This window comes from Onychostruthus taczanowskii, unplaced genomic scaffold (genome assembly GCF_017590055.1).
Source record: "Onychostruthus taczanowskii isolate IOZ18803 unplaced genomic scaffold, ASM1759005v1 scaffold14, whole genome shotgun sequence".
Taxonomy (NCBI): domain Eukaryota; kingdom Metazoa; phylum Chordata; class Aves; order Passeriformes; family Passeridae; genus Onychostruthus; species Onychostruthus taczanowskii.
The window spans coordinates 12219289-12233758 of NW_024498573.1; the positions used below are offsets into that span (position 1 = coordinate 12219289).

The 14470-nt window shown below is 41.6% G+C and overlaps 1 protein-coding gene across 1 annotated transcript; it reads left to right on the top strand.

The window, feature by feature from the left end:
• The first annotated feature begins 452 nt into the window (after positions 1 to 452).
• MAT2B (methionine adenosyltransferase 2B) lies at positions 453 to 13497 on the top strand. Its single transcript, XM_041397622.1, has 7 exons — positions 453 to 607; positions 3814 to 4008; positions 4827 to 4941; positions 5231 to 5383; positions 8055 to 8248; positions 9134 to 9247; positions 10270 to 13497. The coding sequence occupies exons 1-7, from the start codon at positions 545 to 547 to the stop codon at positions 10438 to 10440; spliced, it is 1005 nt and encodes a 334-aa protein (XP_041253556.1). The 5' UTR covers positions 453 to 544; the 3' UTR covers positions 10441 to 13497.
• The last annotated feature ends 973 nt before the right edge of the window (positions 13498 to 14470 follow it).

Sequence of the window (14470 nt, forward strand, 5' to 3'; positions counted from 1 at the left end):
GAAAGTGCACAGTTTCAATAGCAGAAGTGTGGTCAGCTGTTAAAACGCAGCACCGCACGCGCTCACTGTTACTGTTTTGAAGCACCGTGAACGCGAGAATAGGAGCGGCCTGCAGGTAAGGCTCGCGGTGCCCCGGGAGCACAGGCACCCCTGCCGTCCTTCTCCCCCAAGGCCAGCAGCGTTCGGGGTGGCGGTGGCGTGCTGCCGCGGGTCTGTACCGCGGTGCGGAGCTGGCTGCGGGCGCTGAGGGCTCCCCGGGCGCTGAGGGCTCCCCGCTCGCTCCGGCCCCGCCGCCGATCCCACCCACCCCGTGCGGGTCCTCCCTGTCGCGCCGGGGGCGCGCCTGCCCCTTTAAATACCCGTCCTGGCTCCGCCCCCTCCGGCGTGCCTCGGCCAATCAGCGGGCGCCGGTGGGAGGCGCGTGCGTCGGGCGTGCGACGCGGCGAGGGCGCCCCCCTGTGGCGCGGCGCTCAGCACGGGCGCGGAGCCTCGGTCGCGCAGCGCCGGGAGCCGCGGGCGCGGGGCTGCACCGGGCTGCACCGCCATGGTGGGCCGGGAGAAAGAGCTCAGGATCCGCTTCGCGCCGGGACGCTGCGAGCTCGTGGAGGTGAGGGCGGAGGGGCGGGCAGCCCGCCGCGGGGCGGCTGTGCAGCGCGGGGCCGGGCGGGCAGGCCCGGAGCGCTGACGCGTTCGCGGCGGGACCGGGCCTGGGGGGCCGCTGCCGCTGGGGCTGAGCCCCGAGGGGCCGCGGCTACCTGAGAACCGCGGCTGGGAGCGCCCCCGGGCTCCGGGAGTTGGGTCATTTTGTATCCGCACGGCCCCGCCGCCGGGAATAGCCAGCGGGACGCTGTGCTCGGCAGCCCGCGGCGCCCGGGGGTCGCGGCGCCGCTCTCGGCGGGCCCGAGGCACAGGGAGGGGCTCGGAGATGGAGACCGTGTGCGATGGTTCCACAGAGGATTCCTCCGGGAGGCGCCTCCGTGCCCGCTGTCCCGGGCGGGGTCCGTGGTGCCCTCAGGTGTACGTGAGCTGCCGCAGCAATGGGGGCTGGCCGTGTGGGGAGGGGCAGAACAACTTCTGCCAACACGAATGCGGGGTCACCTGTTGTTGCGAGCCTTCGCGGAGCCCCGGGGTTTGCCTCTTGCTTTCTGCGGCTGCAGGGCATGTCAGAGCTGAGAGAGCTCCGTCTCACGTTCCCTTCCCTGTAGTGGCTTGGATCTCATCGGATTATGTTGCAGATGTTTTACACCGGTAGCTTCCGGGTTTTGGTGGCCATTCCTGAAAACTGGTGGTTTTAGTTCAGCATGATTTTCTAAATAAAAATATAAAGCTTAAAAAGCTTTATTATAAACTTTAAAAGTAGTTTCTGGTTTTCAACTTGAAATGCATCATGTTTTGTTCTTTTTATAAAATATACTGTGAGTTTATATTTAGTAGTGTTTGCAAAGTGATATATGCTGTTTTTAACCTGATAATGTTGTGACTTTTTTTTTATCTGAATTAGACTTTTTTTCTTCTTCTTGGTTAATATGGACATGAAATAACAATAAATAGGATGGTTCATTATAAACCTCAAAATTGCATGTTTTGGTAGTGTTAATAGACCATAGAAATGCGTTTTAACCTGATAATGTTGTGACTCGTTTATTTTTATGTGAATTAGACATTTTTCTTTTTCTTGGTTCATATGGACATCAAATAACAATAAATAGGATGGTTCATTATAAACCTCAAAATTGCATGTTTTGGTAGTGTTAATAGACCATAGAAATGCTGCTGCAGCTAGGTGATGTCCTGTGAAGGAGCAAAGCAGCATACAGGGAAAGAGTTCATCTGTTCAGGATTTTTATCACCAGAATGCTAAAACTTCTGGCAAGAAAAGGTTTCAACTGGTAAATTGGTTGGTGTTGGATATACGACAAACATCTATAATTTCTTTGCCCTTTCAGAAACAAAGGGCAAGACAAATGATAGGTACAAGTGACTGAAATCAATCAGTCTTGCAGACAACAGCAGTAGCATGCAAGCTGTGCTTGGTGAAAGCTGTGTTTGTGTCCAGTTCAAGCTGTGTTGCTGATGTAACATCCTCTTCATGATATATAAAATAAACAAACTTAGATGAATGAGCTTCTAAAACGTCAGGTTTTGCAAATCACACTTGGTTTTGGGTTGGTCACTTCCTACTTGCTGAAGATACTCAGTGATGTTTTTGGAGAACCTTTTGACTTCGTTCTGCAGCAAGTGTTGGATATTTATTAGTGGGCACCTCTGGATGTTGAACTCTGATCATAGGTCCTGTGACACTGTGCAGACTTTGCTGACAGAAGTACTACAGAAGAAAATAGTAGTAGCATGTTCTTGCTCATGCTGTTCAGAGAAGCCTGAGTAGCCTTAAAAATGGTAAACCAGGTTGTGTTCTCGTAAAATTTAAGCAAAAAAGTAACTTTTTGAAATGTCACTTGCTGTAGTCTGTTACTTTCAGGTGGCTGTCCAGATGTAAATTATTAATTTTCATCTAGCACTAATGGGAATAAATCAGCCTTCATCTGGAGATTGAGAGTTGAGAAAAATGCATGCACTGTGCTGGCAACTTGGACTGTTTTGGGTAGGCTGTTTCCATCGTGCCCCTCTGCATAGACCCTTATGGAACAAAAGCTTTGTAACGTCACAGATGAAAGACAGTAATTTGGGAGTGATTGCTGTGGCTTCCTGTGCTGCAATCAAAAAGTAGCAGTCTGGTACAATGCTTAGAAATTACTGGGCTGTTAAGATTGCATAGCAGAAAGCATTCTATGATGTACAGAATTATAGTAATTTGTCACAAATTGTCCTTGTGTGTAAAGTGGTCAGGAAATCCAAGATTTGTGGGTTCTGCACACCCAAAGTTTTTTTCTGCACAGGCATGGTAAAGATATGCTTTCATTTTTGTTTTTAGCAGGCAGTTTTTGGGTTTATTCGTGGCTGATACAGAAGGAAAACAGACATGGATCTTGTGTTTGCTATCTTGAAAACCTGATGCTCTAGTGAGGGGTGGGATGAAGTTTGTGTGCTGATGTTCACAGCTGTTTAAAGGAAAATAAAGATTGCAGAGACAGACATGGATCTTGTGTTTGCTGTCTTGAAAACCTGATGCTCTAGTGAGGGGTGGGATGAAGTTTGTGTGCTGATGTTCACAGCTGTCCCAAGTACCAAAATATTCAGGAGCTGAAGTACAGCTTTAGTCTGTTGTAGAGATTGAGAGCTGAAATTGTCAAACTGCTTCCAGATGCATTTTGTAAAAATGACAAGAGATCCATATCTTGGTTTTACTTACTGTTAGACTATTGTGTTGAGTAACAATTAATTACTCTTCTATTTGATAATAAAATTCAAGATTTTTAATTACTAAAGTAAGTTACATTGCTGCAGCTTTTAACAGGCACACTCTATCCAGAATTATTTGTTGTAGGATTTGGACCCTGTATGTTAGATCTTTTGGGTCCATTTTCTAAAGAAGTTAGTTCCCTCCTTTCAGATTGCACAAAGTTATCAGCTTTTGAATGAACTTAAAGTTCTGTCTTCACTAGTGGTTTGAATTGTTGTAGAAGTAAATGAGTTTCTCACAGAAGTTTTGTTTTCATTACCTTTGAGTATGTGGTTAAATAGTTGGCTGGCTGCAGTATTGGTTCTTCCAGATGTTGGTGTTCAGTGAGACACTTGACTCAGGAGAAGCCTTTTTAATACAGTAGCCTTTGACTGTAGTTTTGCATACTTTTAAAGAAAAAACAGTGAAAAATTACAGTGGAACCAAAACTTTTCCTTCTGTCATTTCCCTAGGAAGATGTTGTCGTTCCCAGTAGGCGAGTTTTGATCACTGGTGCTACGGGACTTCTTGGCAGAGCTGTGTTTAAAGAATTCAATGAAAATCGTTGGAACACAGTTGGTTGTGGATACAGGAGAGCTCAGCCCAGATTTGAACATGTTAATCTTCTGGACTCTATTGCAGTTCATGATATTATCCATGATTTCCAGGTAAGTTTCTGGAGTATACAGTGGATGGGAGGGGTACTTTGTGTGCAGTGCTCAGCTGATAGTGCTGCTGAGTTCTGGGGCGCGAGTGGGCTGGTGCTTTGGCCCAGCCCAAGGTGTGTGCTCTGCCCCACCCAGAGCAAAGGTTTACTCTGTAGATAGAGACAGCTCTGGCCTTTGCTGTGCTCACCACGGGCAGGCTGCAGGCACAGCTGTACGTGCCAGCACACTGCAAAGGAAAAGATGCTTTTGAGTTATTGACACAGCAATGTGCCAATATGCAGTTTTGGGGAAGTGGAGGAATATTTAAATACAACAGCAGTAACTGTGTAGTGTGCAGTGTTCACTGTTTTTCAGTCTGAGTGCCAAGAGGAATATATAAAACCTGAAATACATGATCCAGGATGCTGTTCTATAAAATAGTAAATATCATCTTAATAATCTGCAAAATCAAGTAAGCCGTGTGTAAATAGCTTACCTAAAATTTTTAGTACCCTTGTGTGTGTGAAAGATCTATCTTATATATTTTACTATACAGAGTTAAAAAGAAAAAAATCCGTACAACTTCAGAGTTGCTGTAAGATTGAAGCTACTGAAGACCATAAATTCTCAATAATGACAAATGTTTTTCTTATCTTGAAACAGTATGGTTTTATTGTAAAGAGGTACTAAGGAAAAGGTGTTCTTTGGAATGCCAGAATTAAAATTAACAATACTATTTTTATTACTTAGTTTTGCCTGAAGGTTGTCATTGTTAGAGTTAGGGTGCAACTGCCATCTCTTGACATGTTGGTTGTTTAAAATTAGTCTTTAATTTCCAGCCTCATGTTATAGTGCACTGTGCTGCTGAGAGAAGGCCAGATGTTGTAGAAGGCCAACCAGATGCTGCTTCTCAGCTCAATGTGGCTGCTTCAGCAAACTTAGCAAAGGAGGCAGGTAAGGAGACCATCTCATGGATTTGGTGTCTGGTTTAAATCCTGCATCTAGTGATACAGGGACATCAGTACAAATAGTGCAAATGTTAATGTCACTTCTGCCATCAGTGTGCTGTTGATCTGTTTTCCATAAGAGTAGTGTGCGCAACTCTGTGAAGGATGAGGGAACAGACAAAGCAGCAGGAATGAATGTGCATGGAAGATGAGATCCTTGGGAGATTTAAGGGTCTACTGGGATTTCAAAGAAGGCATGAATTAATATAAATCATCTATAAACATTTCCTTCCTAGCTGGAGTTGGAGCATTTCTGATCTACATTAGTACAGATTATGTATTTGATGGAACAAGCCCTCCATATAAAGAGACTGATGTGCCCAATCCCCTGAATTTATATGGTAAAACCAAACTGGAGGGTGAAAAGGCAGTTCTGGAAAACAATGAAGGTAAGACACACAACCATTTTTAATACAGGCTTTCTGTTTTGACTCAGTTACATATTAGCTTAGTAGACTCTTTAAGTCATCAATGAAGTTGCAAAACCATGGAAACGAGTTTCAGAGAAGAATGTGATTAGGAGTTGGTCTCCTTGCTCATGAGCAATTCCTCTTGCTTATATCTTGACTAAAGCTTTTATTTCTTACCTGTTCCAATCTTCATTCATGTTATTCATCTCTCCCTTATGAACATTCGTAAGCCTGTGTCTATTCTGAATCTGGTGTTCCTAAGGAAAAATAAAATACTTCATTCAATATACAGCTGCAGTTATTTATAGGGATGCATTGCAGGTGTTGTCATTGTATGTTTACTTAAAGGGAAAACCAGACTTGTGATTCAGTAATAATACAGGTCAAATCAACGTGGAGTCTTGCTACTCTTTGGGTTTTGCTCTATTATGTATACCAACAGGCCACCCATTTTGGTTTTAATCACCTGCACACATCATAGTCCTGCTTGTAACAAAAGGTTTAATAACTTATTTATGGTATTAAACAACCAGATCTTTAAAATTTGTTTGTCTTTTCTTAATGAAAATTTGGCACACAAAATATACAAACATAATTTTTAAATTTCTACTTAAGGGAAAATAGCATGTTCGCTTTAATTTAAGATTTATTTCTTGTATGAAAGAGAGATTTTGCTGCTTCTAGGTAGTGCACTGTCAGCATCCAGTTACAGATTATAACGAAAGAAGCACTTGCATTTTATCAAAAAAATCTGAAGAAAGTAATCTCAGTGCACATGCAGAAGAGGTTTCTGACACTCACACTGTGGTTCTGTGCTTCCCAACTGGAGAACCAAGCTATTGGTAAATTAGCATGATGGTCTTCCAGTAAGTAAATATATGCGGGGTATGATGGATTTGGCATTACTAGGAAGAAAGAAACTTTGTAAAAAAAATACTTTGATAGGAAAAGTCTCATTTAGGTAAAAATAAATTTAAATGACAATTATTCACTCCACCTCCAGATTAAAGACCATCTCTGAATTTGACTGCGATGCTGTTTGCTCCCTCTTCTAGACTGGTAATGACGATCAGACTTTACCAAATCCAAGGATGTGTGGGTATCTTGCTAGACCCTTCCCCCAACTCAGCTCTGCAGTTTGGTTTCGTAACCTTTTGGAGCAGGATCTGTCAGGCAGCAGTGGGTTGCAGCAGTGGTATTATTAGCAGGAGGAATGTTTAGGTGGTGCTGAGTAAAGGGTTTGAGAAGATGAGTTCTCTTGATTCATAGAAATACAAGTATTTTCCATGTACTGGTGTTCCAGCCATTGATTTACTGATACGGTATAGGTAGATTTCCACTGGTCAAATCTGTAGCTGTGTGAAGATCTGCCCTGTCCATTTCTGTTGTAAAATGTGAAAATCTCCAGTACGTGGTTTTAACTTTTTTTTAGAAGATATTTTACTTTGGTTAGAAGGGAATACATGCTTCTAAATAGACAAATATATAGGAATCAAGTCACGCTTATAGAACTACCAAGTGTCAGCATGTCCTCGGAGCTGTTAGACATGAGGCTGATCCTCTCCACATCCCAGAGAGCTGAGAATGAAAGGAAGGCAGTTGTCTTCTCAAAGAATGAATATTTTTAAAACAATTCAAAAATAGATGTTTCAATCAGTATTTAAAGACAATAGTGTATTTCGGAGTGACCAAATAACTGCATCTAGAGCAGTAGGAAATCTGTGTCATGTTGGGTTTTCTGTTTGTTTTTCTTGTCTAAGTACTTATTTTGGTTTACTTCTCTGTGAGAATAATGTCTGTGTTAGCTTTTTCTGTTTGTCTCTCCAATACCTATAGCATTTTCCTCCAAGTATATTAAGAATGGCTATGTTTTGATGACTTCAGCTTCTAATTTCAGTTCCAATTTTTTTGTTTTCTCTTTCAGCAAGACTGTTACTTTTATGTAATTTGTCATAGCCTTGGATTTCTTCTCAGAGGCTTTTTGAGTCTTCATGACAGACATAGACTAGTATGATGTATTCCATCATGAAATATGTTTCTCTTTGCATTTTGTTAATTTCTCAAATCACTGTCCTGGAATCTAACATTGTTTACTATTGTGTTCTGTGAACCTATTCCTTATTTGTCAAGTTTTTAATTTATTTCAAGGTTCATGATTTTTTTTTTTTTTCTGGTAAATAATATCCTCCTTTTTACAGGAGGCTTCTGCATGATGGGTCAAACATCTCTGTAATTTATGCCTGAACATGATGACCTGTGATTGGTGGAAATTTTTCTCCTTGCTCTTACTCAGAGAGGATGGGTAGTGCTGCAGTAATTGCACAGAGTAGTCAGATATTTTAATTTTCTAATTTTTGTTCTAACCCAAACAGGCATCTTTATGCAATTAATGAAAGCTTGTTGACTTTCTGGAAATCAGTGGCATAAATGAAAATAAATAATAACAATACAATAATTTCTATAATCTTAGTGTTTATAAACTGGTTTTGATAGAAATTATAATTATATTCTGTAAGCTAACATACTGCTTGCATTTTATTTGTGATTTGTAGATGCTTAATATGATCAGCATATTTCTTAACGCTTCCACTTTTCAGATTATGCTGCAACATTGGCACCCACCCATGATCTAAAATATTCTTTCTTTTAGAAACTGCAGTACTTAGGATTCCTGTCTTGTATGGAGAGGTGGAAAGACTGGAGGAAAGTGCTGTGACAGTTATGTTTGATAAAGTGCAGTTCAGTAATAAATCTGCCAACATGGACCACTGGCAACAGAGATTTCCTACCAATGTCAAGGATGTAGCAGCTGTTTGCAGACAACTAGCAGAGAAGAGAATGCTGGTAAGAATGGCAAGAAATGAGCCTCTGCAAGGTAAAAACAGCTTGAGTTGTCAGCTTTGCTTCTGAATAGCTGAGAGCTGCACATCACCTGGATTATTTGCATTTCTGCAAATAATGCTGGGGAGGAGGAAAGAACTGGTTGTAATACTACAGGATCCATGCACAACTGTGAGGGTATTGTGGTCTTTGAAGCAAAAGTGGTTGAAGGGATCAGACAGACCCTTCTGAAAACTGTCTCCTGGTATAGAGGAGAGAATTAGAAATGCCAACTACTCTGATATACCTTTTACAAATTGCTAGTTTTAACTAAAAATTCTCAAAGGTGCTATTGTTTATTGTATTAACAACACTAAAGTGGCCAAACAATGCCCCTTGTATTTGTTCACCACAGCACCTTCAGATTACCATCTTTGCAAAGTAACAGAGCCGAACAACAAACAGCCATGTTTATGTTTTCACATGGTAACTTTGAAAACATGGACTGGACTTGTACAGGGTTTGCAGTTTAACATTCAGAACGTGATGCCTTTTGCCTTTTGCTTTTGTTTTTGAGTAAGTGAACATCACAGAACAGCTGAGTTCCTCCTCCCCAGCTCTTTGACGTTTCTTGGTCAGTGGGCAGCTCCTTTCCTTCCTGTTCATTCTACTGGACACAAACTGACTGTGAAGCCAGGTCAGATAGAAGTAACACCAGTTTCCAGTCTCAGGTCCTGGTCAGATGTTCTGTGAAAAGGTACAGATGTTTCTAGAACACCACTGAAGTGCTGTAAGATATACCTTTTGATAGGGTCTTGCTAGATGCTAATTCTGCACAGTTCTTGCACAGGAATTAGCCTGAGGGCCAGCTGATTGCTTCCTTTCATCTGTTTCCTCTTTCTTCTCTAGGACCCATCAATAAAAGGAACCTTTCACTGGTCTGGCAATGAACAGATGACTAAGTATGAGATGGCCTGTGCAATTGCAGATGCTTTCAACCTTCCCAGCAGCCACTTGAGACCAGTAAGTGATGTGTTGTAGGACCTGTAGGCAGACAGATGTGCCTGATCATTGCAAGTAGCAGGTCTCACACTGGCTGTGCAAGTGAGCTTCCTCTTCAGGACAGGCTGTGCATGTCCAGCACAGCAGCTCTGTTGCTGAGGGGACTGGCTGGTATCAAGCTCAGGAAAAAAGCAGCTGCTTTGATCTGCTGAATTAGGAAAATGATGCGGTCAGTCAGTCACCAGTTTCCCAGTCTGTAGTGTAATGGTATTTCTGCAGAAGTTCCCCTAAGTCACAAGCAAATCTGTACTTTTATGTTAGATTGATAGAACGTTAACTTGAAGATAGGGCTCTCTAAAAGCTGTGCAATGTCCAGATTTATTTCTGAGTACATGCACTAAAGAACTGCAAATTATTTTTGCTTTGCTGAAAACACTCATCCTGCAGTTTTATTGACACTTGAGACTACTCTGAAAGACATACTGGTAATGTGATGGGCATATGACATGTCAAGAAGATTTCACTTACTTACAAAATAAATTCTAAGGATTCAGAATTGGTGAACACTGGAACTAAAATGTGACTTGGAAGGTGGAAGAAAAACAGTGCAGAACAATTAGTCTTAAGTGTTTTCTGCCCAACTCTATTTCTATTCAAGACATGGTTGTCTTCATATTGATCAAGACATGGTTTTGTTTAAGTTCTGGAGCATTCCTTACCTTGTGATGATAATCACAGAGTGAAAATATGAATAAAATATTGAAAACCACAAATAGTAGCAGAAAAAGAGTGAGAAAAAATTGCCATAAGACAGTTCACATGGCTTGATGGATTGAAATAAAGTTAACTATAAAACAAGCAAATAGCAAAAAAATGCCAGCCATAGAAACCTCCAGAAAATAGAAGGGAGGAGGCAACCATACCTATATAGAAAGCTGTGCTGTGAAGAAAACTTTCTAATGTACATGTGTAGAAGTATTTTTCTGTCACTTCTGTTTACTTATTGGTGTGGGGGATTTTTTGTCTTCTGTTTCTGTTTTTAGATTACTGATAGTCCAGTTGTGGGTGCTCTTCGTCCCAAGAACACTCAGCTGGACTGCTCCAAGTTGGAGATGCTGGGGATAGGTCAGAGAACGCCATTTCGAGCTGGGATCAGAGAATCACTTTGGCCTTTCCTTGTTGACAAGAGATGGAGACAGACAGTTTTCCATTAGTTTGTAACTTTTTTAGTAAAAGTATGGTATGTGGCACTTTTTTAAAAGAAAAATAGTTTTGTATGAGTGTTCTTAAATTGTGACATTTATGAGCTTTCATTTAATTGGGTAAACAAATGGTCTTGCACTAGTGAAACTTAGCCTAAAAAAGAGTTCAGTGACTAAAACTGAGCCTATTTAATGTCATGGATTTTTTCCTTCCATTTATACCAGTCTAAACTTGATATCTGTTCTTGGTGGATTGAGGTTCTTAGTAATGACTACTGTGTGATGCTAAGAATGACTCAGATCACTTGCTGACTTACTTTTGGCTGAAATATGTTGTTGATGCTTAAGGTCTGTGCCATTGTTGTATATACCATTTCTCTTCATTAAAAGACATGGTCAGTTACTTTATCACCAAAAATCTGAGGTTTTTGTTTTTAATTTCTGAAGATTGTGTTCTTAGGGAATTAAGCTGAAGTAGGAGTCCTTAAATGTTTGTTTTGCTTAAGCTCTGATCAAAATGTTTTTTAAAAAAGTGAAACTTTATTTTTGCAATTATCAAGTGTACTTTTTATGCTTGAAATATTTTCAGAATGTTCTGTAAATTGAATGCCTGCAGCTTTGTATTTGTACAGTAAGTTGTATGCATTTGTTTTCGTGGTGACTTACAAAAGCTAGGGGAGGGTGGGGACAGTGGGCAGCCAATAGTTTTGACCTTGGGGTTTTTTGGGTGGGGGATTGGAGTTGAAGGAATTTTATTTTTTTTTCTTTTGTCTGGGTGGTTGTTTGCTTTTTATATGAAAGAACAAAATATCTTCTTCCTTGCCTTCCCTTTTTGGGGACAGTATTTGCAACTTGTTAAATTAATGGAAGATGTTTGTTAGTCAGTAGGAGATGGAGAGGAAAAGTGTTCAATAATTTGTAGCACTGCAGCAGCTTTTGCACAGACTGTCAGGCCTGGCACTGCTGCAGCTTGTTGTGGAATAGCAGAGTGTGTGTGGAAAAGGTTTGCAGCATAATAAAACTGCAATAATCTAATATAAGACAGTCTTTAAAGCTGGACTCAATAGCCAGATAATGTGGAGGAAGAGCATTGTAAAGCTTTGCTTCCTTTTGAAGTTGTAGAATCAACTATATGAATGTTCTCATATTGCTAGCAGATTATTAGTAAAGGTAGTAAAAGGTCCAGTTAGATGGTCATTTATTTTTCTGAGGCTGAAATGAAGGGGAAGGGAAAGATACTCAGATTTAATTTTTTTTAAGTGTGTGGGGGAGACACACGCAAAAATAGACCAATTGAAGGTCTTGTGAGGGTGAGCTTCACATTCAGTCATTTCATTTCAACTGGCATATGCTAAGCAATCATAATCCCAGTCTGTTTTAGTCTGAAGTTCTGATATACACACAGTAACCTATCTCCAAAATGACAATAAATATATATTGCTAGCATGAGAAACAGTTGTTGATTCTTTCTTTACCATCAGGATTTGTTTATCTGAATCAGAAGTGTTTAAAATTCTTCTTGAAATGTGTGCCCTTTCAGTGTTGGGGTTTTCCCTTCTTTAATTCAGTAATTATTTTCAGACTTGGTTTAGATTGGATCAGTTTCTCTGTCACTGTCTTGGAGATGTGATAAATGTACACACCAAAGATACAGAAGGTTTTGAAAGTATGAGCCCTGAAACATCTTCATCCAGGCCTCAGGGCTGGATCAAGAAGATTCTATGTCCCTTCCCCTTCAGAGAGCAGTTTGACCAGGAAGGAAAAAAGGATGACTTCTCCCCCAAAGACAAAGGACCTAAGTGAGATGAGTTGGGCATTTTAGTGTGAGGACAAAATTGAAATATCTGTTTGGTGTGTTTTTTTCCACACTGAGCAAGTAAGTCCCACTGTCCAGTTGTTGCCTGTCAGAAGGGATCTGTGTCCTCAGCATCCCCCTTGGAGACTTCAGTCTTGAGGCATTTTGCTACTGGGCAGACACTTTGGATGACATTTCCCTCCTTCGGTTGTAGAAATCTAAGACAGCACCAATAAATATTGCAGGAGGCAGTGGAACTAACACTCTCATTTTCCAGTCACTTTAAAGATATATTGCTGTTGAAATAACTTGTCATGCTTTTCCCTTTTTGTCTCTGGCTTTGTTTCTGGCTCTGTGACACTGGAGGGGTTTGTGTTCATCCACAAGGGCCCAGGAATGGTTTCACCTTTTAGGGTGAAAACCGTTGTGATTGCCTGAGATACAGTCTTGGTGTTGGGAGGAAAGAGTGGCCTCTTTTTACAGAAACAATGCCAATTTCTGCCTGGTTGGTGATTGTGAAGTATGGCAATACACAGTCCAGCTCGAGTCCTCATGTGAGGGTTGTTGGAGGTTCATATTCATTTATTCATTGCTGTCTGTCAGCAGTGGGCATAAAGGAAGCAAAGTCACTGGTTGTGAAGTCTCATTTTCTGTTCAGGCTGGCGATGCTGTAGAAGCAGAGCAGGAGCTGATGTGTGTCCCAAACACCCATAGCCAGTGGCTGCAGAGCCAGCCAAGGACTGCTGGTGTCTGGTGAAGGGCCATACAGGGGTTGGGCAGCACCTTCCTGGGACAAACGGCCTTGTTCTGGCTGCTGGACATCAGCACGACACAGAGAGCACGAGCATGGGCGTGTGGTCCAGAACTGGGTGTCTATTTTTCAAAAAGATCCCAAAGCTCTCTGGCCCATTTCCAGAAAGGTTTGGAAGAAGAGACTGCAGGGTAACTAATTTGCATAGAAAGTGATAAATTCATCTCTAGGGCAGGTAAAACTTACCTGGAGAAAGGTATCCCCACCAGGCCCAGGACCGGGGGCACATCAGCTGGATCAGCACTGGAGCCAGGACTGGTGATCTTTTTTTCTCCCCTTCTTCCTCTCTGCCTCTCTTTTATCCATCTCTTCCTCTCTCTCTCTCTTTCTCTTTACCTTCACCCTACTCCTTTATGCAAAACTCCCTGCCATGTTATTATGCAGGGGGTCAGGGCCTAACTGATATCAATTTCCCTGTCAAGTGTGTAATTCACTAATAAAAACTTGATAAGCTTTTGCAGACCCTCTGACTTTTGTCATCCTTTACAACAACGAGTGAGTCATCTGAGGAAATTTCTTGGTTGTTTTGGGAAGCACAAGTGTAAGAAGTGTTCGCTTTCAGTAGAAACTCTGTGGAAGTGCTAGTGATGTAATCCCCAAGGACTTTTGTGCAGAGCTAGACTTTGAAGCCCATTAGACTTATAAGCAAATTGTTGCCAGTTTTATGGTTGTTTTGCCATTTTTTTTAGTTTTTGCTTCTAAACATTTGAATAAGGTTTAAACTGCCTCCTTGTATTCTAAATTCCCAATTTGCTAAGGCTTTTGCCAACAAACTAAAAAAGAAAATGGTAAATGTGTTAATTGATATAGTTGGATTCTGGAGTGCTAGATTGTCTTAAATTCCAAAATTTAACATTTGCACTGTAAAAACTGAAAGAAAAAATTGTCATACCTCTACATGTCCGCTTTGCTTTAGTACTCTGGGATTTATAGCTTATGAAAGCAAAACAGGAACATCAGATGATGCTTGAAATCTTTTTGGCTAGTAAGAGCCACATTTTTGGAAATTTACATTAAAGTTTCTAGGAAAACCTCAGCTCAAACCAACTGTTTAGTATCTCTCCTTCTCTATGTTATACAGTAGATTTCAAATAATAGCAGGCTGGCGTAAGTTGGTGACATTTCTGATCACACAAAGAGAATTCTAAGTCACAAAACGTCATTTTGGCATTTTTTCCATCTGCTGTCTGAAAGAGGATCTGGCCAAGTGGCCAATGCACCTGTCAGTTGCACACTAAATTACTGCAGCTGAAGGAAGGCAGAAGCAAAGTGCACCAAGTGCTGCACCCCTGGTCAAACAGAGAGGACATTCTGATCGCCACCTCCCTGGGCTGCAGTGCACTCAACAGTAAGACACTGATGTGCCAAGTTACAGCTGGCTTAGGAGGCAGCTGGACCAGCAGCTTCCCTCCCATACCCACCATGGCCTTTGAGAA

What these genes read in the sequence shown, in the direction of transcription:
- MAT2B (XM_041397622.1), top strand. Translation starts at nt 545, where the DNA reads ATGGTGGGCCGGGAGAAAGAGCTCAGGATCCGCTTCGCGCCGGGACGC. An exon ending in AGTTCTGGAAAACAATGAAG is followed by an intron (nt 5,384 to 8,054) that starts GTAAGACACACA and finishes TCTTTCTTTTAG; the next exon opens with AAACTGCAGTACTTAGGATT. An exon ending in CCAGCAGCCACTTGAGACCA is followed by an intron (nt 9,248 to 10,269) that starts GTAAGTGATGTG and finishes TTCTGTTTTTAG; the next exon opens with ATTACTGATAGTCCAGTTGT.